The 23,937-nt window shown below is 43.2% G+C and overlaps 1 protein-coding gene across 1 annotated transcript in view; it reads right to left on the reverse strand.

Moving 5' to 3' along the window:
* RORA (RAR related orphan receptor A) overlaps positions 1 to 18,323 on the reverse strand; it is a 357,011-nt gene extending 338,688 nt beyond the window's left edge. The window contains 2 exon segments of the mRNA XM_066328073.1: positions 16,834 to 17,078; positions 18,194 to 18,323. Of these exon segments, the coding sequence (XP_066184170.1) occupies positions 16,834 to 17,005 (172 nt within the window). The 5' untranslated portion in view covers positions 17,006 to 17,078; positions 18,194 to 18,323.
* Positions 18,324 to 23,937: the final 5,614 nt, after the last annotated feature.

A 23,937-nucleotide genomic window follows, 5' to 3' on the forward strand; every position in this document is an offset into this window, starting at 1 on the left:
TTTCCCTCAGGCTGAGTCTTACAGAGAGAATATAAGCAAAACAAAAGCATTGGTAACCAGTCTCATGGCAAAAAAAACCCTCTTGTGATGGTACCTCAAAGCATGGCTGGCCCAGCAGCTCCCTTTAGCAGAACACTTGTTTAAACAGGGACTTTGCCTAGGAAACACTAGATAGTGCCCCTCTAATATTCATAATTGGTAGTGACTACCACCAGCCCATAATCTTAGATGTTTTCAGCAATCAGTTAAAGTTACTTGAAAAAAAAATCTGTACACAAAAATGTCTTCAAAGAGACTGGTGCTTAATTTTGTCTAGCCGGAAGGAAGGTTGTTAGGACAGAGATGAGCAAAGCTAAATTTCATTAAACTATCACAAAGTTTACTCACCATGAAAAACACTGGCTATAAATGAGGAATAAGACATACAAGAAATAAATAAGTGAGAAATACCTACAGGCAAGAGACAGAGAAGGCTGGAGCATGAAGCAGCACGGAGAAGAAAAAGCAAAATAGTTCAAGTTACTCCAACACCAGGCAAGGGTAACACAGCTGATTAATTCTCAGTGGAGGGAGACCTCAATTCCATTACACTTTTAACACAAAAAAAGCATACCAGTCAGTAAAATAATAACCTACTGGAACATAATTTTGATGAGTTTGATTGCCAGTACTTATCTTACTAAGATAAAAATCAACACTTCCTCTAACTCTTTCCCAGCTGTTTATCTTTCAGAAGCAGTACTCCAATGCATCCATTTAGTAATTTATGAGCAAACCTGCATCTGCTCCAGTTGTTCACCACATCCATTTTCTGAAACAAAAACATCTTCTTGTCTCCATTAATTGGTCACTAAATTTTGATACCAACACTTCATCATTTGTTATAATTTTGTACTATAAAAAAAAAAAACAAACCAGCCTGAAGATGATCTCTGCTAATGGGATATCACTGCATTTGCTGTTACCTGAAGCCTTGCTTTGCTCTTTTAGAATTGATAAAACTTCCTGCCAAATGCTTGGAATGGAACCTTTGAATTAAATAGGTTAATTTAGCTGGTTAATTCTACAGAGATAATAAAAACCTGAAAGGATGACTAAAAACGTTTTGGATATCTCCAGTTTCTGAATTCTGCTGTGACCCACCCTGAAGGGGAAGGAAGTACCTGTCCTGGCACATCTATCTTCCAAACTGACACTCAATCTAAAATACAGAAAAGCTTACAGATCCCATCAATGAAAATGCCTCAGAGTTTCAAAGTCACACAAACCCATAAAGGGAGATGAATTTTCCCAACTGTTCCACAAAAGCAAATACAGCACATGCATCATTATCAATTAATCAATGTTAGTTTTCTTTTCTTGATGATCCACCTTTCCTCCAGGACTATAAATATTTTACTTGACTCTTAATATCCACCAGCTCCCACCATCCTCATGTTGGAAAAAGAGCTCTTTAGAAACCTGCTCAGCTCAGAAATGAAAGCTGAAACAAACTGTTTGAATAAATATAAGCACATTTTTAGAAATAATTCTTGTGTTAGAAAAATTACTCCCACGCCCACTTGGGTGTGATAAATGCTAAGAGTAAAACTTCTTCTGCTTCTTTCCACCATGCAGAAAAGAAGGAAAGAAATCAATGTTGTTTTGCTGCATATTTAACACATAATATCTTGGTAACACTTGCATTAGCAAGATTCCAACAGCAGGGAGACCGGAAGCTTACTTTCTCTCTTGGGATGCAGTACAACCTACTTCAAAATGACAACACGGAGGTATTGAGGAAGTAAGGAAAAAGAATTTCAACAGATATTTCCACTGCTAAAGTGGGAATTTGAATTCAGACATCAGTGATTTCAGGAAAGCTACAAAAATTTGAGTCAACAGAAACTGAAACCATTCTTTAATAGCTGACTATAAAAAGAGTCTTCAGTAGAACTGACAAAATGATGATGGATCAAGTAGCTGAAAATCAACGGACAAAAAAGCAATGGGAATTAATGGAGAGTCATTACACTATTAACAGGATTTGCAGGATGCCTCAATTTAAGCTCCTCATACTAAGATTGGAGGGGTTCTGTTGATATTTGGGCTGGTTTCTGGAAGCTCAGTTCCATTTCAAACCTGCTGCTGAATTTGATCTGTGTTTGAAATACGAGGTGTACCACGCACAGGGCAATATTCAGTTATGGTAACTGTTGCTTTGGAGGCTGGTCTGAGAAGAGTCCAGTCCCACTGACAGCCAAGATTCCATCTCTTCTCCAGTTTCTGGAGGGTACACAACCCTCCTTTTTACTCCAAAGTCTATCAAACACAGGTTTCTCCGTGCTGAACGCAGGAACTAAAAAGCAGACCTCGGGTTTGTTTCTCTGGCTAAAGCCCACAGCAGTGATCCTCTCCCCTTTGCTGGAAACGGTTCACTTAAATACAGCTTCAGACTGGAACTAACAACCAGACTTCCTTCTCCATTTTAACAATCACCTGTCTCAGCAAGATACTGCTAATAAAAAGCTGAAGGGATGACTAACAATATTTTGGATATCTCTAGTTCCTGAAAGTGCCTTTGGATAAAATTTGCCCTTAATCCTTCTCGGTAACACAACCGCATATTAGCAACTCAAAGTTACATAACACACTGTATTTCAATTCTTTTCACATCTCGGATCCCAAACTCCAGTTCACATTAAACAGCCTTTGATGGTTAATGATACCAACTCGTGTGGAGCCAACACTGACATTTTAAGCTCAGAATCTGCAGTAGTGTGGGATGTGGCCACCAAAGCAGAGCCTTCCCAACACCCTTCTGTCCCCGAGCACTGCCACTGTCACCTCATGCACACGAGGGGAACACAGCTATATCCAACAGGGAAGGGAGTTCCAGGGAAAAGGAGGGTTTAAAGCCCAGCCAGTTCTAGGTATGGATCTGACCAGGCAGACAGAACCACAGGAGACACGGCTGGCAAGGAATTCAAACAGAGTTTGTGGTTCTTGCTTTCACGCTCTCCTGCAAGACCTTCCCCTCTTGGTATCTCAGTGGCCACAGTGAGGACTCTGACAAGAGACAGTAAACTGAATTAACCTTCTGCAGCACAAAAGAATGTAAAATATGGACATTTCAGACCCCTGTCCCACCATACTGAGCACAGCAACTCTGGACACCTGGATCCAGGTGAACAAATGGACAGTCAGAGAAGCACATCACACCTGCACTACGTTCTCCCAGTCCCACCATGTGAGGTTTGAAACAAATATGAAGAAATGGATATCTTCCCATTTGGAACACTGAGGAGAACATCCAAACAGCAATAGCAAACAAATTAATAACCACATCTGTGTCATTGGAAAGAATTTTTCCTCCAAGTTGTCTTTAAGGAAAATGTGAAAAGGCTAATTATTATGGCAATGCCTTGAATAAAATGTTATTACATCTATTAGGAATGTCTCTACAGATTAGAAGCCTACCTGACTTTGCAAAACTGAATGATTGCCATATTGCTATTAACGGCACATTAGAAGACAAATTACAAATAAAAGTGTAATCTCTAAAAGTTGGCAAGTAGAGTGCTTAGTCCTTAATAAAGGCTGGTGGAAGTCATGCAGAACAGCTTCACATGATTTAAATCTAAAATATGTTTTAAATTTAAATTACCTTAAAGGTATTAAAAATCTCTAATGCTTTAATTTTAATATAGCTTTATTATTCACTGTACGTTCTTGGTTTATGTCTATAAAACTTTTCCCTCAGTAAGGTCCAGCAGTTGTAAGTCCCTCTGCTTAAAACACACAGGAAAAATGTGAAAAAAAAAACAATTGCAAATCAAAAGCAATGTCTTTACATCTAAAACATTGCACTGGAAAAACATAATACAGAAATATTTACTTTTATGGAGAAATATCACACAGAGATGTCAGGATTACAAAAAAACTTCAACTGCTTACATTTGCATTTAAATGTTGCAAAAATCAGACACTACCTGAGACAGACTAAAACCAAGTTTCTCTGTACTGATCTGGTTAAAGTATGCTGAAAAATACTTATAACACATAAGAACTTCCACCAAAAGAAGGAATACTGCTTACCCCTACCACTGCCATTTATCTACTTTTGATCAAGTTTTAATACTTAACTTACACTGCACAATCTTTTTGTTGCACGCCCCGGGTCTGTAGGGACTGAGGGACCCGAAGTCTTTCACATAAATTAAAGCAGGTAACTGTGCCCAGCAGTGGTGTGACTGCACCTGGCCAGGGCTGAGCCGAGACAGATCCCTGCAATCTCCTGAGGATTGTTAAGCACTGCCTGTGGAGCAGAGCCTCAGCTAACACAGCAATGACAAATAAAGTTGCCATCCTCCCCAGCCCCCACTTAATTCCAGCACATCGAGCTAAAACTCAATAGAAGGCAATTTTTAAAGAAAAAAAACCCAAACAATTATGCTGGTTTTGCTACACTCGGACACACAACGAAGTGATAAATGCTCCCTTCTGTTGGCATAGCTGCACCCACACCAGCAGTCAGACTACAGCATCAGTGAGAGCGTGGAATTTTCAATTCCTGGGCCAACAAACCCACAGGTATCCCAGGACACGTGCATGGAGCTGGTCTGACAAAAGGACACCGAGACCAGATGCTGGGCAAGAAGAAAAAACATTAAGGCACAGCTGCTGCCTCCCTGTCCAGCATGGACAGAGGGAAAAATGCCAAACTTCTTTGTACCTGTCCTTCTGGGGAAAACTAACACCTAAAATGTCAAACTTTCAAGTACCTTCTACGGCACTTCAGTGGTCTGGTGCTGCTAACTTAGTCCACAGACAGGGAAATAATGGGGCACCTCTCTTACATCTTCTATCTTTTTGCGTCCTCACAATTTGCAACTCAACACATCTCAGCATAAAGCTCCATAGAGTGCGGCCCATAACCACTTCCAAAACTTCTCAACTCTGATCGTGACCTGAACAGACCTGAAGGAGCAACTTTTCTGATGTAGCAACATGAAATCCTATTCCTTATTTCCATGCAGGGAAATGAGAGGAATGAATGAAATGGGAACACACGTTGCAGTGTCCCCTCACGTGTGTTACAATAACAAGGGATGCCTTCATTAAGTTGTTGCCCAAACACCGGAAGATACTCTCATGGTCTTCGGCACATCATGTCCACATTCATTTCATGAGAACTTCAGACTTTCTGTGACCAATCCCATATGGGTAGGAGAGCAGTTATAAAGTATCATGGAATGTTATGACACTAAGATTTAAGTAAGTCAGTATAAATAAAATACTGCTGTAAGGAAAATATATTCTGCTCCTAAGGGAAAGGAGACATGAGACAGGAATTCAAGACACAGAGTAACATGAATCCTGGATTTCATGTGTACCATCACTTGACTACTTTTTAAAGTAATTTATCTTACAAACAAAAAACAGTTGGTAGTAGCCTCTAATACTATGTTTAGTGCTTCTTCAAAGAGCTCAAATACTGTCCCAGGACTGTCTACCACAAAGCAAATGCAGCCCTGAAGTCACTGATGAGGGTTTGAAGAAAGGACTTCAGAGATTCCTCACTAGTCAATGTCAAGTGAGAACAACAGGTATCTGAGTAGAAACTACCAGTCCCAAGCTCTTCCCCCCAATGAAGGCACCAGGGAAAACAGCATAAACCTTTTCAAGGGAAGTCTGCAACTTACCATCTCACCATTTAGCTGACAAGATGTGTTTTCTTCATAAAGAGTGCCCACAACACCCCACTGTTAGTTCACAACTCTTTTTCTTTCTGTTTTTTTTTCCCCCCCAAATATTTGCACTGTTGCTGGACCATAAAAACAGGCTTTCATTTTAATCTGCTTATCACACTGTGGGAAAGGATTCCTAATTTCACAGGACCGAGATAAGACAAATAATTCCTATAACACATTAGCACAACATCTATGGCAAAAGAATTGAGTCAGAGCTCATTGGAAACAAGAGGGTGTTGAAGCAAATCTGAGGCAACAGTTTGAGACCACACCATGCACTAAAACACATTTTATTACATTCCACAGCAAAGACAAGATCACAGATTAAGAATATATTAATTGCACAGAGGAAATAAAGCTGTAAATTCCCCTCCCCTCAGCAGACACTGCAGCTTCCCCCACTACTCCAGTCTTTTTGCAAATGTTTGGGTTTTTTTTTTTCCAGGCCATTCTCCAAATCAGTCATCTTTCTTTTGTGCCCTTTCATTACACTTCTTCCTTAAGTTCCACATCTTTCTTTTACTGTTCATTACCCAAAACTACCCTGCTCCCCCCTTTGGCTTCATTTACTTCCTTTCTGGGTTTGTTTTTACATTTTCTATTGCTGCCTTTCCAGAGCCAAGTTTGCTTCCAGTGTGCGTTGTGCTGTGTGCAGAGAAAAGCAATGCAACAAAATATTTTCAGTATTGGCATTGAGTCCCCACCTCGCCACTTGTGATCATTTGCTCTCAAATCCCTAAAGACATTCTGCTTTGAACCTCGGCTGTGGCAAAGAAAACAAAGGATACGTGGAAGAAATTCTGAGGAGACTTGCCAATTGCAGAGATCTGTGACAAGCCATTTCTACAGTCTCTAAACTGGGCTGAAAACAACAGGAAGGTGGACTGGGGAATGCTGGAAACCCAACACTGAGGCCAAATACAGCTTGCTAAATGGAAGCCCGTGGTTATCTGTAAACCTAGCTGCTCTGCTAATCCTGCCTTCATCCAGAAGCTTTTGTCCTTATCCTCTCTAAGGTGAATGTTGTATGGGGGAGCGTTCTTCAGAGAACTGAAACCAAAGATTTTAGTGACAGACTGCCTTGAGCACTGCAGTGGAAAGTTAATGACTAGCTAGAATTTTGGAAGGATTTTGCTTCCGTTTCAAAATAAAAAATCTTCCCTTGTTCTTTCACACAGCCTTAGATACTAGACTACATGTCACACTAAAGCATCTCTGGGGTACTGCTGACCTGGCCTGCTAATTCCAGGGGGGTATTATTATCCAAAAAATTAACAACGGCAATTTCTCGTGAACTAGAACCATGAATCTCTAAAAGGAAGCCAAGTGGTATAGTGTTATTTACTCAGAAAAAGAAAACAAACCAGGAAAATAATTCAGTTATGATCAAATCATGTTAGAGGCAGCCAATATCAAGAGAGATAAATGCCAATAAGGCAGGCCACCTCAACAGTCAGCTTATTAAATTCTCTGAAGCTAAATCCCTACAATCAGTTCACCTTTCCCTTCATTTTTTCCAGCACAAAACAAAAAAGACTTTTTGATTGTTATAAGAATAGAGCTAAGATGTCAGTGGCCACAAAGTAAAACCTTTAGTAAACCTAGCAAACACACTCCATATACAGCAATAGACAAGTGCAACTCAGGTTCTGAATTTCTGAGGAAATTCCTGCTCGTCTCCTAACAGATGTTCTGAAGTAGGGATACAAATTCTTCTCCAGCAGTGAAACCACAGTATGATCCTGGAAGCAAAATTATAGCAGGGTAACAATGTATCTGCCAAAATAATTACAAGTACTCACCTAGCTGAAAACTACAGTTAATTCATCTTTTATCCAGAGTCATTTTCACTGGTGCTAAAATTGCTTATTTTTCTTAAACCATTTCCCAGTGCAGTTCTTGATGACTTGCAGCTCTCTGTTGATCTTTACTGCACATGCAGCCCTAGTTTTACCCCACACTGAAGTACCACCACTGACATCAACAGAACCATCCACAATCCTTGCTATTAAGCACACACACAAACAGTCACAGGATCCAGTCTTCTGCCAGTAGGGCAGAACACTTCTCATGGCCAAGGGTGGCTTTCATGCTGCCAGCATATGACCCAATCTGATCTCTGGCAGATTCACACTCATGAAAATCAGATGATTTCTTAAAAATACACCTGATTCCAGCAGAAAATGACAATCATTAGGAGTGCTGAGTGGAAATGAACTCTCTAGAAACAACTGAGTGGTTTGGTTTTTTAAAGACTCCAAGTGTAAAGCCTGTCTGGCTGTTGACAGATTGGCAAGATTGCTAAGGGACTGAAAGTACACCACACCACTATACATCGCTTTGTCCATTATCCCTCCAAGCATCAGCCCTGGCAAGAGCTGCTTTTGTGCTCTGACTTGCATGTATTATCTCTGCAGCACTCTGACTCCACACGAGATGTCAACAGTCCAGAGTACCTCATCAGAACTTCTGAAAGGCCTCTCTAACAACCCAGGCAGTAAAGGACCCTCTCCTAACTTCTGTAATGACAACACAAGTGACTAACAAAACTCCTCTTGAAGATTACACAAATGAAGCAGGATGCAGAGAGAGGGTTTTGATATGCCCTAGTTTCCTTTGAGATGGGTTTTATTTTATTTTTTTAATTATATATATGATTTAAGAGACGCTTTATGCTGACAGGTTTTTTACTTCAAGTAAAGTATTAGCAAAAGATGTACTTCTCACTGTCTTATCAAATTTCAAGACTTCTTATAAAGAAAGAGTTCAAACCTTACCTTTCTGCCCTTAGTTAAAAGATGTAATGCAGCAGAGGCCTCTGATTTACATTCGGCTCAGACTTTGGCAAAGTCATCTATTAGTTCATAAAAAGCATTCTTTCCTACCTCTGCATTTGAAGAAAAACTATGAGGGGAAATCCTGCTTTAAAGTATTCTTGTAATCCCACTACAGGAATAAAATAAACGCTATAATCAGTATTTCACAAGTCTTGGCCTTGGCTTTATCCTTGACTGTATCTAACAGACCTTGCTTCAGCGCCAAAACAGTCAGGCCAAGCTCTACTAATACATAATTTAAATCTTCCCCATGGTGTCTACAGTTCTGCATATATCTTTATTTCAGAATACATACACTTCTATATAACTATGAAAAAACTCCTCTCTCACAGGTCAGGGGCTGGGGATTCTATTGGATGCACACTCAACAGCACTTTGCTATACAGTCTACCTCTGGGCTTTGGTTTTTGTTTTTCCTTCTGTCTTCTTTCAGCCATACTGTCAAAATTAACTGCAGAATTCCTGGCCATATATTCCCCATTCTTTACACAAACCACCTCTTAAAACTTAAAAAAAAAAAAAAAAAAAAAAAAAAAAAAAAATTAAAAAAGGAAGAGGGGGTTCTCTGTCTGACTTCCTTCTAGGAGTTACAATTTCCATCACCTCTGTATATTAGATCTTTCAATACATTTGAACAGTTGCAGAACTAAAGCACACAGACATATTGTTAATTAATGCTGTAAATACCCCACAGTCTGTATGAAATGAAACATTTAAAAAGAACAGCAGCACCACAGTTTTTCACCCCATGATCACCACACCTGCCTCATTAATCTCCTGCACCCATGTGAAGTAAATACATAGTACAACCACAAACTAAAAATCAACAAAGCCTTTAAAATGGTTTAATTTGATTCTACAAGGGAGGTTATCATAATCCAACTCTGCTTTCTCACATTCTGCTGGCAATTTCTCTCAGCTCAGTTTCCACACTAACTTTGTTCTCCATCTCACAATCTATCATGCTGTTATAATGCCAGCTCAAACGCTGTTTGTAACAGCACAGCAATTTCTCAGAAGTTGCCAGCTTCATAGTGTGTTCTTGTAGAAGTGCACGGAAATTATTAGATTAAATTACAAATGAAAGACTCTGCAGTGGGTCATTATTACCAGGACATTTATGTACATTCAGTTGATCATGAATTTTTGACTTCTGCTCCTTTGCAGATCTTCTGTTTATACTCTGTTCTGCTAGATTACATGGGAAGTGAAATTGAAGACAACTGGAAAAGAGCTGTATTTTCCCCACAGTCACCAACGTCCTCACAAGACAAGGCGTGACACCCACCTCCCCCAGTCCCTACTGGCTTAGTGTCAAGAGATCCCCTAGACCCATTTTTAAAACCTCTGTGTGAATATGAGCACATTTCACAGACAGCACCTCCCTATTTAAGCAATTCACCAGCCAAGAAATTTGCTTTACAAAGCAAGACCTGCAACATCCCAGGCGTCTCCCCTGGTTTGTAAGATTTCACATACCAGCATGGAACCAAACAATTAATACATCCAGAAATACCTGAAAACATTGATCATTCTGCAACTGGTGATCACAATAGGGTAAGCAGCAGGATCATCAATTATCTCACTGCTGGGGGTCTCATTTTCAGGAAGGTATTTCAAACCAATTTCTTGACCATGCACTGCCACTGAAAATATCTAGTCATTTTCTGCAGGAATAGAGCTGTTTGACCCAATTCCAATGCAGATAATTATATTATCTGTATCCAGAATCCCTCTGAGTGTTTCAATCAGGTATGGTATTCTTCACTTTCCGTTCTGATCTGCTTAGCATGGCTGAGCACCATTAAACAGCTGTCAGATTCCACACAAGAAGTGGCTGGATTTCAGTAATAAGCAAAATGGTTCCCAATAGTGTTTAAAACACCTGGGGATCCTTCCAAATGAACAGTGCAATGAGGCTAAACTGTAAGATTAAACTGCTGTAAAATAAGCCCCACAATTTCTTCATGAAAATACACACCCCAATACACTCAGTCTCTGAAGAGCTCAGTTGTTGCCAAGAATGAAACATACCTAGATGAGACCTCAGATAACGGTATGAAGAATAATTCACAAGCTTTACATTCAAGAAATTAGACAATTAACTCCTCGTGACACACAGCCCAAGCTGTTCTCATGTTTCTATCAGCACAGACCATCTACAACAGATATGCTGAAGTGCTAAACCGTGAGTCATAGAACAGAGCTCACTGTTAGTTCAGCTATCACAAAATAAAATTCCAGCTCCTCTTCATTTGCAGCCCAAGGAGGTTTTACAGAAAACATTTAAAGAAGCAAGTGAGCCAACTGATCACGAACACAGTTAGTTTGAAGTGAAAAAAAGGTTTCCAATCATCAGACAACAAAACTGTAGAGGAACCTCCTATCAGAACACTGGGACCAAAAAAATCTGTAACAACCCTAAAAACGAAGTGTGATCTGTTTCTGACACCAAATGTGCAACATGGATCTAGTGCCAGCAGGGGATTCAGACTCTGCTCTGCAGGGCCCTCCTCTCCATATCTGTAAGAATCTGTGCAGGTAAGGATGTGTGACCTGTCTGCCAGCTGTGAGGACACATAAAACCAACAGCTTTGTAAAGTACATTTCCAGAAATGATTATCAGGGCTGAAACACAAGATGCTTGAAAAAAGAGTCAAAGGAAACAAGACAGCAGAAATCTGCATATGAAGTGTGGATGCTTCCACACATTCGGGAAGTTTCTTCAACACTTTACCCACCAGAACTTCCTCTTCTGCCAAAGCCACAGAAAACTACAGAACCCCCACAGCGAGCTCAGGTCCAGGTAAAAGTGCGACTGAGAAAAATAATTCAGCTCCTCTAGAGAAGCAGACAGTGCTCCCCACTGCAGCACCCCACCCAAAGGCCCTGGGAAGGCAGGCAGCCTCTTGCCAAAGGTTTAGGATGGACAGACAGCTGAGGGGTGACAACTGCCCGGCCACAGGGGAACGGAAGGCCCTGAGTCAAGGGCACTGCTGCATTTTGACAGCTCCTGTAGACTACCTGGGCCCAGCGTTCCCCTTTCCCTGTCCCTGCCCTGCACAGCTGTGTGACAGCAGCTGCAGCTGCCACCGCAGCCCCTCTGCTCCCCGAGCAGCAGCGAGCAGCACAGAGCCTGGAAACAATCCCGCAGATACACAGCACCCACACTTGTCAGTGCATTTAAATAGACTCCCAATTTTAAATTTTTTTCTTTTTCTTTTTTTTTTTTTTTTTTTTTTTAATGGCTGTTCCTACAACTGCCTGGCCCTGAAAACACACTCTTAAAAATATTTCTGTAAAGAATGGATCGCCGATTCACAAATTAATTTCAAGAGTGATACAGATATCATGGTAATTTAAAACAAGGTTGGGTTTTCCCCCTTTTTACTGGGATAGCTCTCAGATTAAATCCAATAAAATTGACTGAGTCATTTCAAATTTTCCCTAACACAATTTTTGCAGCTTAAAAACAAATATCAGAAGGAAAAAAGAAAAAAAAGAGACAACCTCCCAAAGCTGAAATTGCCCTTTCCGTTCAGATGCAGTGCTATACCCAAAACTGAAATTGTCACACAGCCTGTTAATCTCCATTACAAAATATGTTCTTTATTTAGTAAAATTACAGCATTTGGTTGAATGATAACAGTATTTACATACTGTTTTATGAGCTCCTGAGATGTTTCTCAAGCAAATAAAATAAGAGAATAGGTTACGGTTTATTGAAATAAGAGAACTGCATTGTTCCTAGGAGAACAACATACTGCTGCTATTATTGCTCCTATGCTACAAACGTTTAAAACAATGCTGTACTTTAAAGGATTCAAAGCACATGTCATCTTCCAAAATAGGACTAAATCAGTGGTGCATGCAGAATAGTCCTCAGTGATGACAAAGGCAATCCAAAGGATCTACAGAAAGCATCCAAATTTACAAAATTCAAAGTGTCCTCCTGAAAACAACATGCGGAATTTTGTATTGTGGCTATGCTCTGTAGAAGGGTCTAAATCCAGAAACTGGTAAAAATCTAGGAAAGAAAAAGTATTTCTAAAGAAAAGACCACCAAAACCTATTGTTGTCACTATTAATAATGTTACATCCCTACTTGTGGAGCATCACTCAAATTTTTTAAAAAAGCACTAAAGCAACATGGCCACAATCTACCAGCAGAAAGGGGATCAGGATAAACAGACGACATCATAAAAAATTCCAAAGGGTTCTGGAGAACACAGAATACACTGAGAACCTCAAGAGCAAGCAAAGAAGAACCTACATAGCTGCAGTCTTCAATTATTAAATGTTAAGCATCATAAAAATATTTGCACGTAGCATCATCCAATGATGCAAGAGCTGTCTTAAATATTTTTCAGCAAGACATCCTCTCTTGACTTACCTCTGAGACCAAGAGCTCAGTTCCAAACAAACTAAGCATTTTTTAGCAGATTTAAAAGCTTTTTACATACTTTGCTCTGTAATGATACAGTAGTTCTCTACTGAAATGGGGTTTATTCAATTACAACTCTTTCTAGGGGGACTAACAGAACGTTAAGCCTTAGACTGCAGCATGGGGCACCTCCATGGACGTCAACAGCTGCAAAGTGAAGCAAATGTCAATAAAAGCCACAGGCCAGGGCCAGAGCTGGCGAGGGAAGTGTTCCTCCTACCAAGCATGGCAAACCACAAACCCTTGTTGCAGAACACACACACATATACACACTCAGACTGAAATTCAACCTGCTGGTCAGTGACTGGTCGTCAGAAAATTTTAACAACTACTGTCAGCAGTAAAAGCATCCCTCCGGGGAAAACCAGGCTTTTTATCCATTTCCTGCTTTTTCCACTATGGTGACAATTTCCTAACAATCAGTTGTAATATCAGACTGCAGGGAATTTTTTAAGCATGCAAGTATGTATGCATGCCCTCCATACACTAAATATATCACCTAACAACTCCCCATTTGAAAAGTGCTTTTGGTAACTCAGAATTTACGTTTTAAAGTTAAGTATTCTACACAGCAACAAAACCAGCATAACCTCGGCAAAATAAAAACCAGGTTAGGTAAGGATCTGGTGGTACAGACAGGTTTGCATCTCAAGCAATAAAGTATTTTGAAATGATAATATTATAGTAACTAAAGCTTCACTTAAGAATTTATTCCACAGCAAACTTTCCCCACTTCTCCATCAACAGCCCTCTCTTTAATTTTGTTTTCTTCATTCCTTATGTACACTGGTTATTATAAACCCTGACGTATCAAAGCAGCTTTGCAGAGTATGCAGCCATGAAAATTAAGGAGATGAAACAAATATTTGTGGTGTTTGTCAAGTGAAAAATAAGGATTTTTACAGTTACGGAAGTGTATAAATGTGTACCTATACCTAAATATTTATGTATTTGTATGTATCCTCCCCACAGCTCACGTGGGAGTCCAGAGCTGCCTGCTCACAACACATGGCAGAACCCTGACCCAAACAAGTAAATTTTTGAACCCAATACACAGCTGAACATATGAGCTTACAAGGTAACAGTTCTAAAAATAATTTCACCTATACTAGTCACACACTAAGGTCACATTGTTGCCATAAGATATAAAGGGCCCAATTAAAAACAAATAAAAAAGAAATCAAGTGCTATTTCAATAGCTTAAAAAAATTAAAAACCCCCAAACCTACAAGTCCACGGGGACCCCTAACACCTAATCCATCCATCAAGTCCTGACTTCAAGGAGGCCAAAATGTTGTCATTGCCATGTTCTCCTGTGTGCTTCTCTGTCTCCAGGTTTTAATTATTAGAAAGGCACAATCAGCTGGTGTGTATTCCATAGGTCAATTTACTTCCAATACACTAATTTATGCAACATTAGCACAGAATGCCAGCTGCAATTCTCTTACTGTTTGCACTCTAGGAGTAGACTTGTATTTTCTGCCAACTCCATTACATCATCCGAAAAAACCCAAACACTTTTTTTTCCCCCCCAAATCCCTGCCACTCTCCTCTTCCTTCTCCCCTCTCCCTTCCCAAACCCTTCCAAGCCACACTCCAATTAGAGCCGGGAGCTTTATTTGTCGTTCCAGCCCGCAGAGCCCCAGCGCGCAGGGCTCTGGCCATTGTGTAGCCGGGGATGCCTCCATCACTGACCTTCGCTTTCCCACTCAGACTGTTACATAACGCAGTGCCTGCCTGCGTGCGGCGACCGGGAGCCCGGGCGAGTGGCGGCGTGTGCCTCCAGCGCCTGGCCCCTGCTCTTCCCCTTCCCCAGCGAGCCCCGAGGGAGCAGGGACATGTGGGTCAGCGGGTTAGCAGTACCAGAGCCCCAACACTTCGGGACCGCCAAAAAAAAAAAAAAAAAAAAACCCAACTAAAACATCCTCGCCGCCGGAGCCGCCCGGGCTTCCCAGCACCCCCCTCTCCTTTTCGCGTCCGTAGAGAAGCGCCGGCCGAGTGTTACATAATTGACGGGATCCCAAAGTTGCCCCCTCCCCAAAGGCGGCTCCCCGCCGCCGGCCCCGCGCCCCGGCAGCACCATCTGCCCGCGCCGCCGGAGCGCTGGGCCGGAGAGCCGGGAGGGGGGGCGTTGTGTAACACCCGCCAACTACGGCCGGCTCCGCAAACATCCAGAAAACTCCCCGACAAATTAAGGAAATTTTCTCCAGTGTTTCTGATTAACCTCGTTACATAAGGCGCTTGCATTCCAAATCCACTCTCGCAAGCTCTAAATATACCCCGCGCAGCCAAACGCTCCCTGCGCACACGCCCGTGGCCACCCGGCCTCCTCCGGCCGAGCCCGCTCCTCCTCGCCTCGGCATCCGCCGAACGGCGCGCTCCCTGCTCGCAAATCGCCTCTAATTAAATGTTTCGGCGTGTGTCATCTCGATGGCTTTTACTGTACGCGGATTCCCTGAGTGGGAAGCTGCCTGGGAAGGGGGGGTGTGGCCAAAAGGGGAAAAATACTGTAAAACACAAGCCAACACATGATCAGCCATATTCCAACCTACAACCCGAACCCCCTCCGTCCGAGGAGAGACGCTCTCCCCACCGCCGGCGGCCGGGCATCGCTGCCCCGGCCCCGCCGGCGGCCGCCGAGGGGGCTGCGCTCCCGCCGGGCACGTACTTTTTCTCCGCCCGTCGTATCTTTCAAGAGCCGTGTGTATTATTACATAGCGTTATTTAATTCATTTTTACCCATCGCCGAGGGATTTTACCGAGCGAAGCCTTTCTAGCGCGCTTCCCCCTTTTGTAGGAGCAACGCTTCATAAATTATTTACAAGTAATTAAAGCCGCAGCCTCCTCCCTCTCGCACGTCTCGGCAAACTCCGGCGGCGTTTGAAGCCGGGCCCGTGGCCGCGGCCGCGGCGGGAGCAGCCCGCCCCTGACGGCCCCGCACCGCTCCGCCCGGCAGCGCGCAGCTCTCCCGCCGCCCGCTCGGGCGCTACCGCGGCTCACGCCAAACTTCAGCCGCCCTGAGCACCTCCCGAGCTGACCCGCACCGCTCCCAGACGCAACCGGAGGCAGGAGAGGGCTTTGACAGCTGGCGGCAGGAAAGGGGGGCTCGTTTGTTTTGCAGCGTTTTTATTCGGGGGCCGGCGGGGAGAGACACGACAACCCCCGGGCGCACGGAGACCCTCTGCGAAGTTGTGCACCTTCGACAACAGCGGCGACCAGATCACCCGCTCCGCGATGAAATAATTTTTAAGATACACTTAAATGAATTAAGGGGAAACAGCGCGCAACAGAGTGAATAAGTCACCCGCAAACCGCAAATCTCCTGTTTAATCACAGATCCCCCATTCACAACAAGCCACAGCACACCAGTTGAGAAACTGTCAAAAGGAGACAGACGAGGGGGAGAAAAAAGGGGGGGAGGAAGGACACTGCAGCTTTAAAAGTTTGTTCCCTTGAATCCCAATACTCCCGCTGTTGCTTTATATATTTATAAAATTATGTAATTTCAGGGGCACAGTACCCATCCGGATACCACAGGCAATAAACGAGAGAGATAGGAAAGCACCAAACACCGCTCAATATTTTCATTGCATTTGTCCCTCCTCCTGCAGCAATTAAAAGAAGCTATAAAAGTTTGCAAGGTTTTTGCAGGGGGTAGAAGCCCGGCTTGTTTGCGTGCGCGGCTTCAACAAGCACGAGCAATAAACCAGGGGATTAAATTGCTGCATTTCCCCCTTCTCTCTTACCCCCCTCTTCCTATTCCCACCCACCCCCCGATCCCACTCCCCCGGCCCCCTCCCCCTTCCCCAAGTCTCCCTACCTCTGCTGCTGCTGCTGCTGGAGTAGCTCTGCCTGCGGACGGGAGCCGGCGCATCGCTTTTCCGGGCAGGCTCCAGGTTCACCGGGGTGTCCCTGGCGCCGGCGGCCGCCTCGGAGACGCTGCTGCCCGGCTCACTGGCTGCTGGATCGGGGGCTGCCGGAGCCGACTCCATGTTTTTCCCAATGTAGATCGCTTGGAGATGGCGAGCTCCTACACTCCCTCTATCTTCTGTTTCCAGCGCAACTCTATGGTAGGAAAGCAGAAGGGAGAGAGCGAGCGTGATCCAGATGGGATGTGAGCTTGCCTAGCTGTGACCACAAGCAGCGCTAGCGAGAGCTGCACACCCCCCCGCCCCCGCACCCCCCGCGCTCCGCCGCCAGCCCCGCGCCCCGCGCCCCTCGCCCGGCACCGCCGCCCTCCGGCACGGCCCCGGCCCGGCGGCGGGAGCCGCGCCCGCACCGCCGGCCTGCTCCGGGAGGGGCGGCGGCCGCGGGGTCCCTGCGGCCCCCGAGCGGGGCCGGGGCCACGGAACGTGCTGCCATTGCCCAGGGCGGGCGGGGAGGCAGCCCGACCTCCGCCCGGGCCGGCACCCGACGGCTCGGCGCGATGGTGGGGCCCGGCCAAAAGGGCCGGCGGGCCCGCCAGGAGCTCCCCTCTGCAGCCCCGGTACCGGCGGGAAGAGCTTCCACGCAGGGCTGTCTTCCCTCCCCCATGACTGTTTCAGCCGAAGCCGCATCAGAAGATGCCAGCTGTATTAAGCGTCTCAAGACCCACATGTTCAGCAGCCACGCAGTCGGAGAAGGCAACGTTTCAGACAATACCTCTCTTTCAATGAAGTACGCTTTGACATAGAACAAAAGGTGAATAGCAAGGTGCCAGAAAACCTCCAGATCTGGTCTGACTTCTGCAAGCACCCTTGTGCAGTTCACAGTCTCAGCGATGGTCAATTCCTTGTCCACTACCTGATGTTAAAATCCAGTAACAGCTGCCACAAACAGCCCCTGGAGAACACATCCCTCCTGTACAACAGAGGCCATGTTTCATGCAGCCCTACTGCCTCCTGTACAGAAGGTGCTAAAGCTGCCTGCTTTGACTGCTCTGACTAGAAGCATATCCCGAGTAGACCAAATCATGATATTTTTACTGAAAGCGGTTCAAGCTTTTTCCAAATGGCTCTGGATCATGTGCAAGCAGCTGATATGCCACCTTCTGCCAACCAGGACTGCTGCTACAGCTTTCAACACTGCTGGTGCTGGTACCTGATGAAACTTTTAGATAAACCCTGGGCAATTCCACATTCTGCAATATAATGCACTGCTCTCCCACAAATGGTGTCTGCTCGAGCAACTGTGAAACGTACCATGAGTCCTACTTGCCCCTGGAACCTGTGCACAGATTGGATTACATCTTGCACTGATGACAGTCCTTTTGGTGGAAGGGTAGAAACTTGGGTGAGTTGATTTGGAAGTCCTGAAGTTGCAATTCTGTGTCTGAAAGACAAACACCACAATAGTTCTGGTTACCTGTTGTCTGCTTCCATCTGATAGGAATGGGCAGTGATTGCAGAAGACAGAGTAGCACTAAAAAATTACTCTGCATTCACATTCAGAGCATGAATAAATTTCAGGTGGTCAGAGCTGGGCTTACAGACCTTGCCCACTGAGTAAACCAGGTTCTTTGCAATAAAGTACTGGGTTAGGGCAGGCCTGGGAGCACACAGGGTATGGACACAAAAGGCTACCAGGTTTTTTCACCAGCATCAAGTAAAAAGGGCTCAGGCTGGGTGGAAGCTGTTCCTAGAGAGCAGCCTGAGAAGGAGAGCAAGTGAAAGTGGACGAGGGAAGCAGGAGCACAGGCTGCTCCCCAGGACTAACGTGGACACTGTGAGCATCCCTGGAGCACGCACTGGCACAGGCAGGGGGCACAGGCTCTGGGCACGGCCTCTCCAGAATCTGCAGAGGGCAGCAAGGTGGTCCTACTCTGATGCAAGTTTGGTGGATTAGAGCTGCAATTTCCTGCAAAGTCTCTCCCTTTACTTTTTGCTAACTGGCAGCCTCCAAACACAACTAAGAATTATGTGATCTGTGGAAAGCAAACTGCCTGTTAGCCCGAGAGAAAGCTTATCCCTCCCTCTTCAGATTGGGGTTTTAGCAGGCTGACCAGGCAATGTGTGTTGGGAAACTTGCCCAGCTAATAAAAAAAAAGAACTTCATTCCTCAAAGCTGCCAGACCACTGCCTTTCACCAGTGCTGGGAACAACTGGACTACTTGCAACAGTAAGGATTATTCACGTGAGTGTTTTGCAGGACTGCTTTTAGTATTGCAGCTACTTCAAAGTATCAAGAGTGTAGCGTGGGTTTCTCTCTCCTTTTATCTGTTAAAGGTTGCTGATATTTTGTACACCTACCTTTGTTACACAGTTGTCATTTAGTGCATGTTTTTCCCTATTTTCTAAATCTGAACAAATTTTCAATTTACTTAGAAGAGAAAGGAGAAGGAAACACTGAAGGCTACAACAGGACAACACAGCGGAGCTTTGGTTTTTCAAAGTAAATTGCGAGGGAGAGGAAATCACAGGAGTAAACCCAAATGCTTAGAACATCTGAATTAATGGAGAAGAAAAATTAATTTTATGTTGTTTCACAGCATCTTTCTCATAAATCACCAGCAATTAGAACCAGCTAAATCAGGACAAAGTTGTAGCATGTTTGTAGAGGCCACAATCTAGAAGCACCTACACAGGCAAAAAGACAAAGCTGCTTTGCTCTAGCAAGAGGAGAGGGTGCCCACAAAGTGAAAGCACCATGAGCTAAGGAAATAGGGTGACAGTTCACTTGAGATTTATATAATAGACGAAAACCATCACAACTTTTGTCCAAAGCTCCCTCTCTCTCTGTTCTGCTAAGACATTTCCTGGGCATAGAAAAGATCTTCCTCGTTCTTCAGTGTATTTCTAGCTTCCAATCCCTACCAAGATGGTTCATTAGCTTTGATCACTAAGCTTGTTGCAACAAGTGAGATGGCATTAGCAGCAAAGACAGGTATGCTGAGAAACTTGAAGATAAATGTTTAGTTAGATGAAAGAGGGCTTTAGAAATCGCTGCAGATATTACCTGTAACAGATCCTACTAGAAGTATCAGTAATGGAACAAAAAGGGATAAGAATCACCAAACATCTCCTATTGACTTAGCTGATTTCATGTGGAGACAATGATTAATAATTTTTAAAGTTCCAATTTAAAAAGTCACATAGATGTTACGTGATTCTGGAGTACAGGAGGTATAAAGATCATCTGGACGCTTTTTCAGTGGCAGAGGAAGTGACAGATATGTAATGCACACAGCCAACAGACACACAGAAGGCCATTCTCGGGCAGGACAGGCAGGAGTAGAGAGCACACAGCTATGCAACAAACCCCCAGCTCACACAAGAACAGCACCACACCATTCTGCCAGTGTTCACTGCATTAATGTGCAAGCCTGCTGTGCACCTGAGTCACTGAGGGTCTTCTACACACATCACTAATCCAGCTGTTCAATCCCCCCCTCCAAAGAGAATGCCAAAGTACGTTTCTGACCCAGCAGTTACATGAAGCTAGAATATCTCAGGTTGGACCCATACGGATCACCGAGTCCAACTCCCTGCTCCTCACAGGTCAGGACTAAAGCTAAATCCAAAGACTAAGAGCATCATCTGGACTCCTAACAGCCCATGTTCTGGGGCCTGGGCTGCCCCTGGCCACGCTACACACATGGTGTGGTGGGACTGTCACACAGCTGTGGTGTCCCCTGACATCACAGGGGACTGTCAAGCCTTCCTAGGAGGCTTTCTTGGCTCCAGTCTAGCAGGTGTACACAACATATTGATGCAGAGATTCATAACCATGAGGGCAAAGCTTGAATAACATGGCAGAGTTACAGCTGTTCCTTCTCTACAAGAAGTTTCTAAGAATAAGGCACTTTTACTTCCATTGGACACATGCCTGTGGTTTTGAAGTCTTTGCAGGAAAAAAGAAAATTTTAAAAAATCATAGATTGAAGACATTTAGAAGAACAAGTATGAGGGTCAAGCAAGGCACAGGACACCAACCAGGTCTGCAGTACGGTTCTGATGTCATCGTGCTTATATACCAATAGTCAAAGAAGAGTTTAAAATACATACATCTATTCTTTGTAACTGCATTCTGTGGCATATCTTTTAATGGTTTACAAAACTTTAGTTACTTAAATTTTACAGTAAGACAAGAAACTGCTTCCACTGGAAACATAAACAGCAACCTCCTCAAAATTATGCAACCCATTAAGCTTCAGCAAAAACAGGCAGACTGGTAAACTACAGGTATGGAACCTGAATATTTGACAGTAATTAAATTAAACACTACCTGAACTGCATTCTCTCATATCCTAGATGAAATCAAAATAAAAAATTATAGGAAAGAAATGAGACAACTGTGCTGGAGGCACTTAGACTGGATGCAGCTTCAGTGGACCCTTTCCCACAACCTTTATCACTAAGCAAAGTGGAAAGCTCATCAAACAGTTCAGCTGGAATTTGCACTCACAGACATAATTTTGTTTGTTTTAAAGACTGAGGAGCATTTGTTAACCAGCTAGCACAGCACAGATTCAGTGGAATCTCCTTCTTCCTGCTGTAAACTCATCATGTAAACTATGAGCTGCTTCTCGTTGTTTGTTAAGCCTCCATTTCCACTTTCCTCTCCTGCCATTTGGATTCATTCCCTATTGGATTTTCTGTTTCTGAAAGAAAGTGGAGAAGCACACAACATACAAAGTAAAGAATCCTTTGTGTTAATCTGTACAGCGCGATGTCCATGATCAGCATCTCCTCATACAAAGAGCGGCACGGGTCAGTTTTTAAAAATTCAAGATTTTCTGTGAGTGAGGCCCAGAGATATCCACCTCTCCCAGCCAGCTGCTTTGCTGCTGTTTTCTTGCAGATAATTTAAAAAAAATTATTGAATCATTTGCTTTAGCCAGATGAAGACTTTTCTGTCTTTCCATCAGCTTGCAGACAACTTTTTCCTCCCACAAAGGTAAGCCAATTGAATTAGAGGAGCAGCTCAGCCTGTCCACATTCTCTGGAGAGCTGAAGGGAAAGGGGGAAAAGAAAAATCTGATCCAGAGATACATTTTTGTTCTCAAGAAAACGGAAGATTTTTTTTAGTGAGGATCAGTAAATGAGATGCCAGTTCTGAAACCTTGGATCACTTCAGTCCAAAGTAGGTGTGGTTGATTTCTAATTAGCTCTTGCTTCAGTACTACCTTCTTCACTGTGTTTTTACTCAAGAAGTGTTTCTTCAAATACCACATTTATTATAGAATTCATCCATAATATCACACTGATAGCTCACACTTGTGGAAAAAGATGTGCCTCTCTAAAAGTAATAATAGGTTAAAAGCAGGTTAAAGCAAGGAGAAAAAAATAGTTTTTCCTTGATAAAAAAATATTCCTATTGTCTAGATGATAATTTTGTACATGCCTTCGTTCACCCCCGTCATTCTCCCAAGGAATTTCCACCCTTAACCTCACCATTCCCACCAGCACACCTTCCAAAAGGTGGGGAAGTTACTGCACAAACTCTCTGCCCCTTCCCACTCCCAACCCAGATGTTCTAGACGGGTGCTGGAAAGCTCTCCCAGGTTTCCCATTGCAACAGCAAGGAGCTGCACCTGTACCCATTCTGATTTGCCTTCTTCTTCTCCAGGTCACAGAACTTGATCTTCGAGCTTAGAAACACAAAAATTACCTTCACTGTACATGTAACAAAAAAATTACACAACCCATCAGTATAATCAAGCAGCCCTAATACGTAGGAGAGACATAACAGCTTAGCATTAAAACTGAGTTATGCCAGAAATGGAGAAGAGAAAGTAGTAATTTTATTTTAAATGGTCAGGTTTTACATAATTTGCAGCCTCATTTGATTTATTTAAACACTGTATCTAGTAAAATATTTTTATTTCAAGGAAAATGGAAAGCTGTCTACTGCATGCAAAGGTCAACTTGTATTAAAGAAAACGTATATTCTGCTGCCTGCTTTAACTCTTTGAGAGCTTCAGGCTCCACAATAGAACAGCTTGGGACTTTTATAACAGTAACTCCAAAACTTTATATATTTTATACAGACTAGAAGGATTAATATGAATTTTCAAGCATTATGCTGAAAAAAGAATCCCTGGAAGAGGAATTTCACAGTGAAAATATTCCAGCATGTTAATGGAACAAAGGCATAGTAAGAGAGAGGAAATCTGTTTTTCTCTGTTTGGAGATGAGAGGGAGGAAGGCAGAACTTTTAGCTTTAAAACTGACTATTTAGCTTTCACAACTGACAGTTCTAATACTGTAAAAACAAATTTGGTTGTTGTTAGAGTTGTCTTCATCTTCTATAAAACACCAAAACCCAAAATAAGCCTTGCAATTTTTTAAGCTTTTTTTCATCTGATGAAAAATAAGTACTTTATAACCAAACAAAATATTTAATTAGACCTGAAATTAAAAGATGTGGTTTGTGCCTTGATTTTTTAATTTGCTCATAAAAATGATGCTAAGATATGTTTCAAAGCAATACAGTATTTTCTGTAAATAAACCAAACAAAACCAACAAAACCCAAAACAAATTCACGAAACACATTTTAAAAGGAACATCAAGGTCTTGCATATTTTGCAATTTCTTCTTCAGCTGAATAAACCAATCAGAAATTAGAGTTCATGAAATTGATCCAACCATGGATTTTTCTGGCTGGAAAAGTCACTCCCTTTTGGGTACAGCTCTGGAGAGCTCTCTGGTCACCTTTGTACAGTGAACGTGGGGATTCTTACACGTGATCAAGTACACAAATGAGCACAGGGTGATCAGGAGGAGCCACGAGAGAGACTCTCAGTATCTCAAACCAGGAGCCTCAACCACCCTCAAATCAAATTTCAGCCTAAGCAAGGCTGGCAATGAAATCCCAGCTCTCTATTTCTGAATCACTCCAGGCCTATGAATGCAGCCCTAACCGAGACTGCTAATGCATCTCTCCTCTTTTCCTTCTTGAAAGATTCATCATTTTTCTTTAAAAGAAAGCCATTATCTAAAAGCA

The sequence above is a fragment of the Sylvia atricapilla genome, chromosome 13 (genome assembly GCF_009819655.1).
Source record: "Sylvia atricapilla isolate bSylAtr1 chromosome 13, bSylAtr1.pri, whole genome shotgun sequence".
Taxonomy (NCBI): Eukaryota; Metazoa; Chordata; class Aves; order Passeriformes; family Sylviidae; genus Sylvia; species Sylvia atricapilla.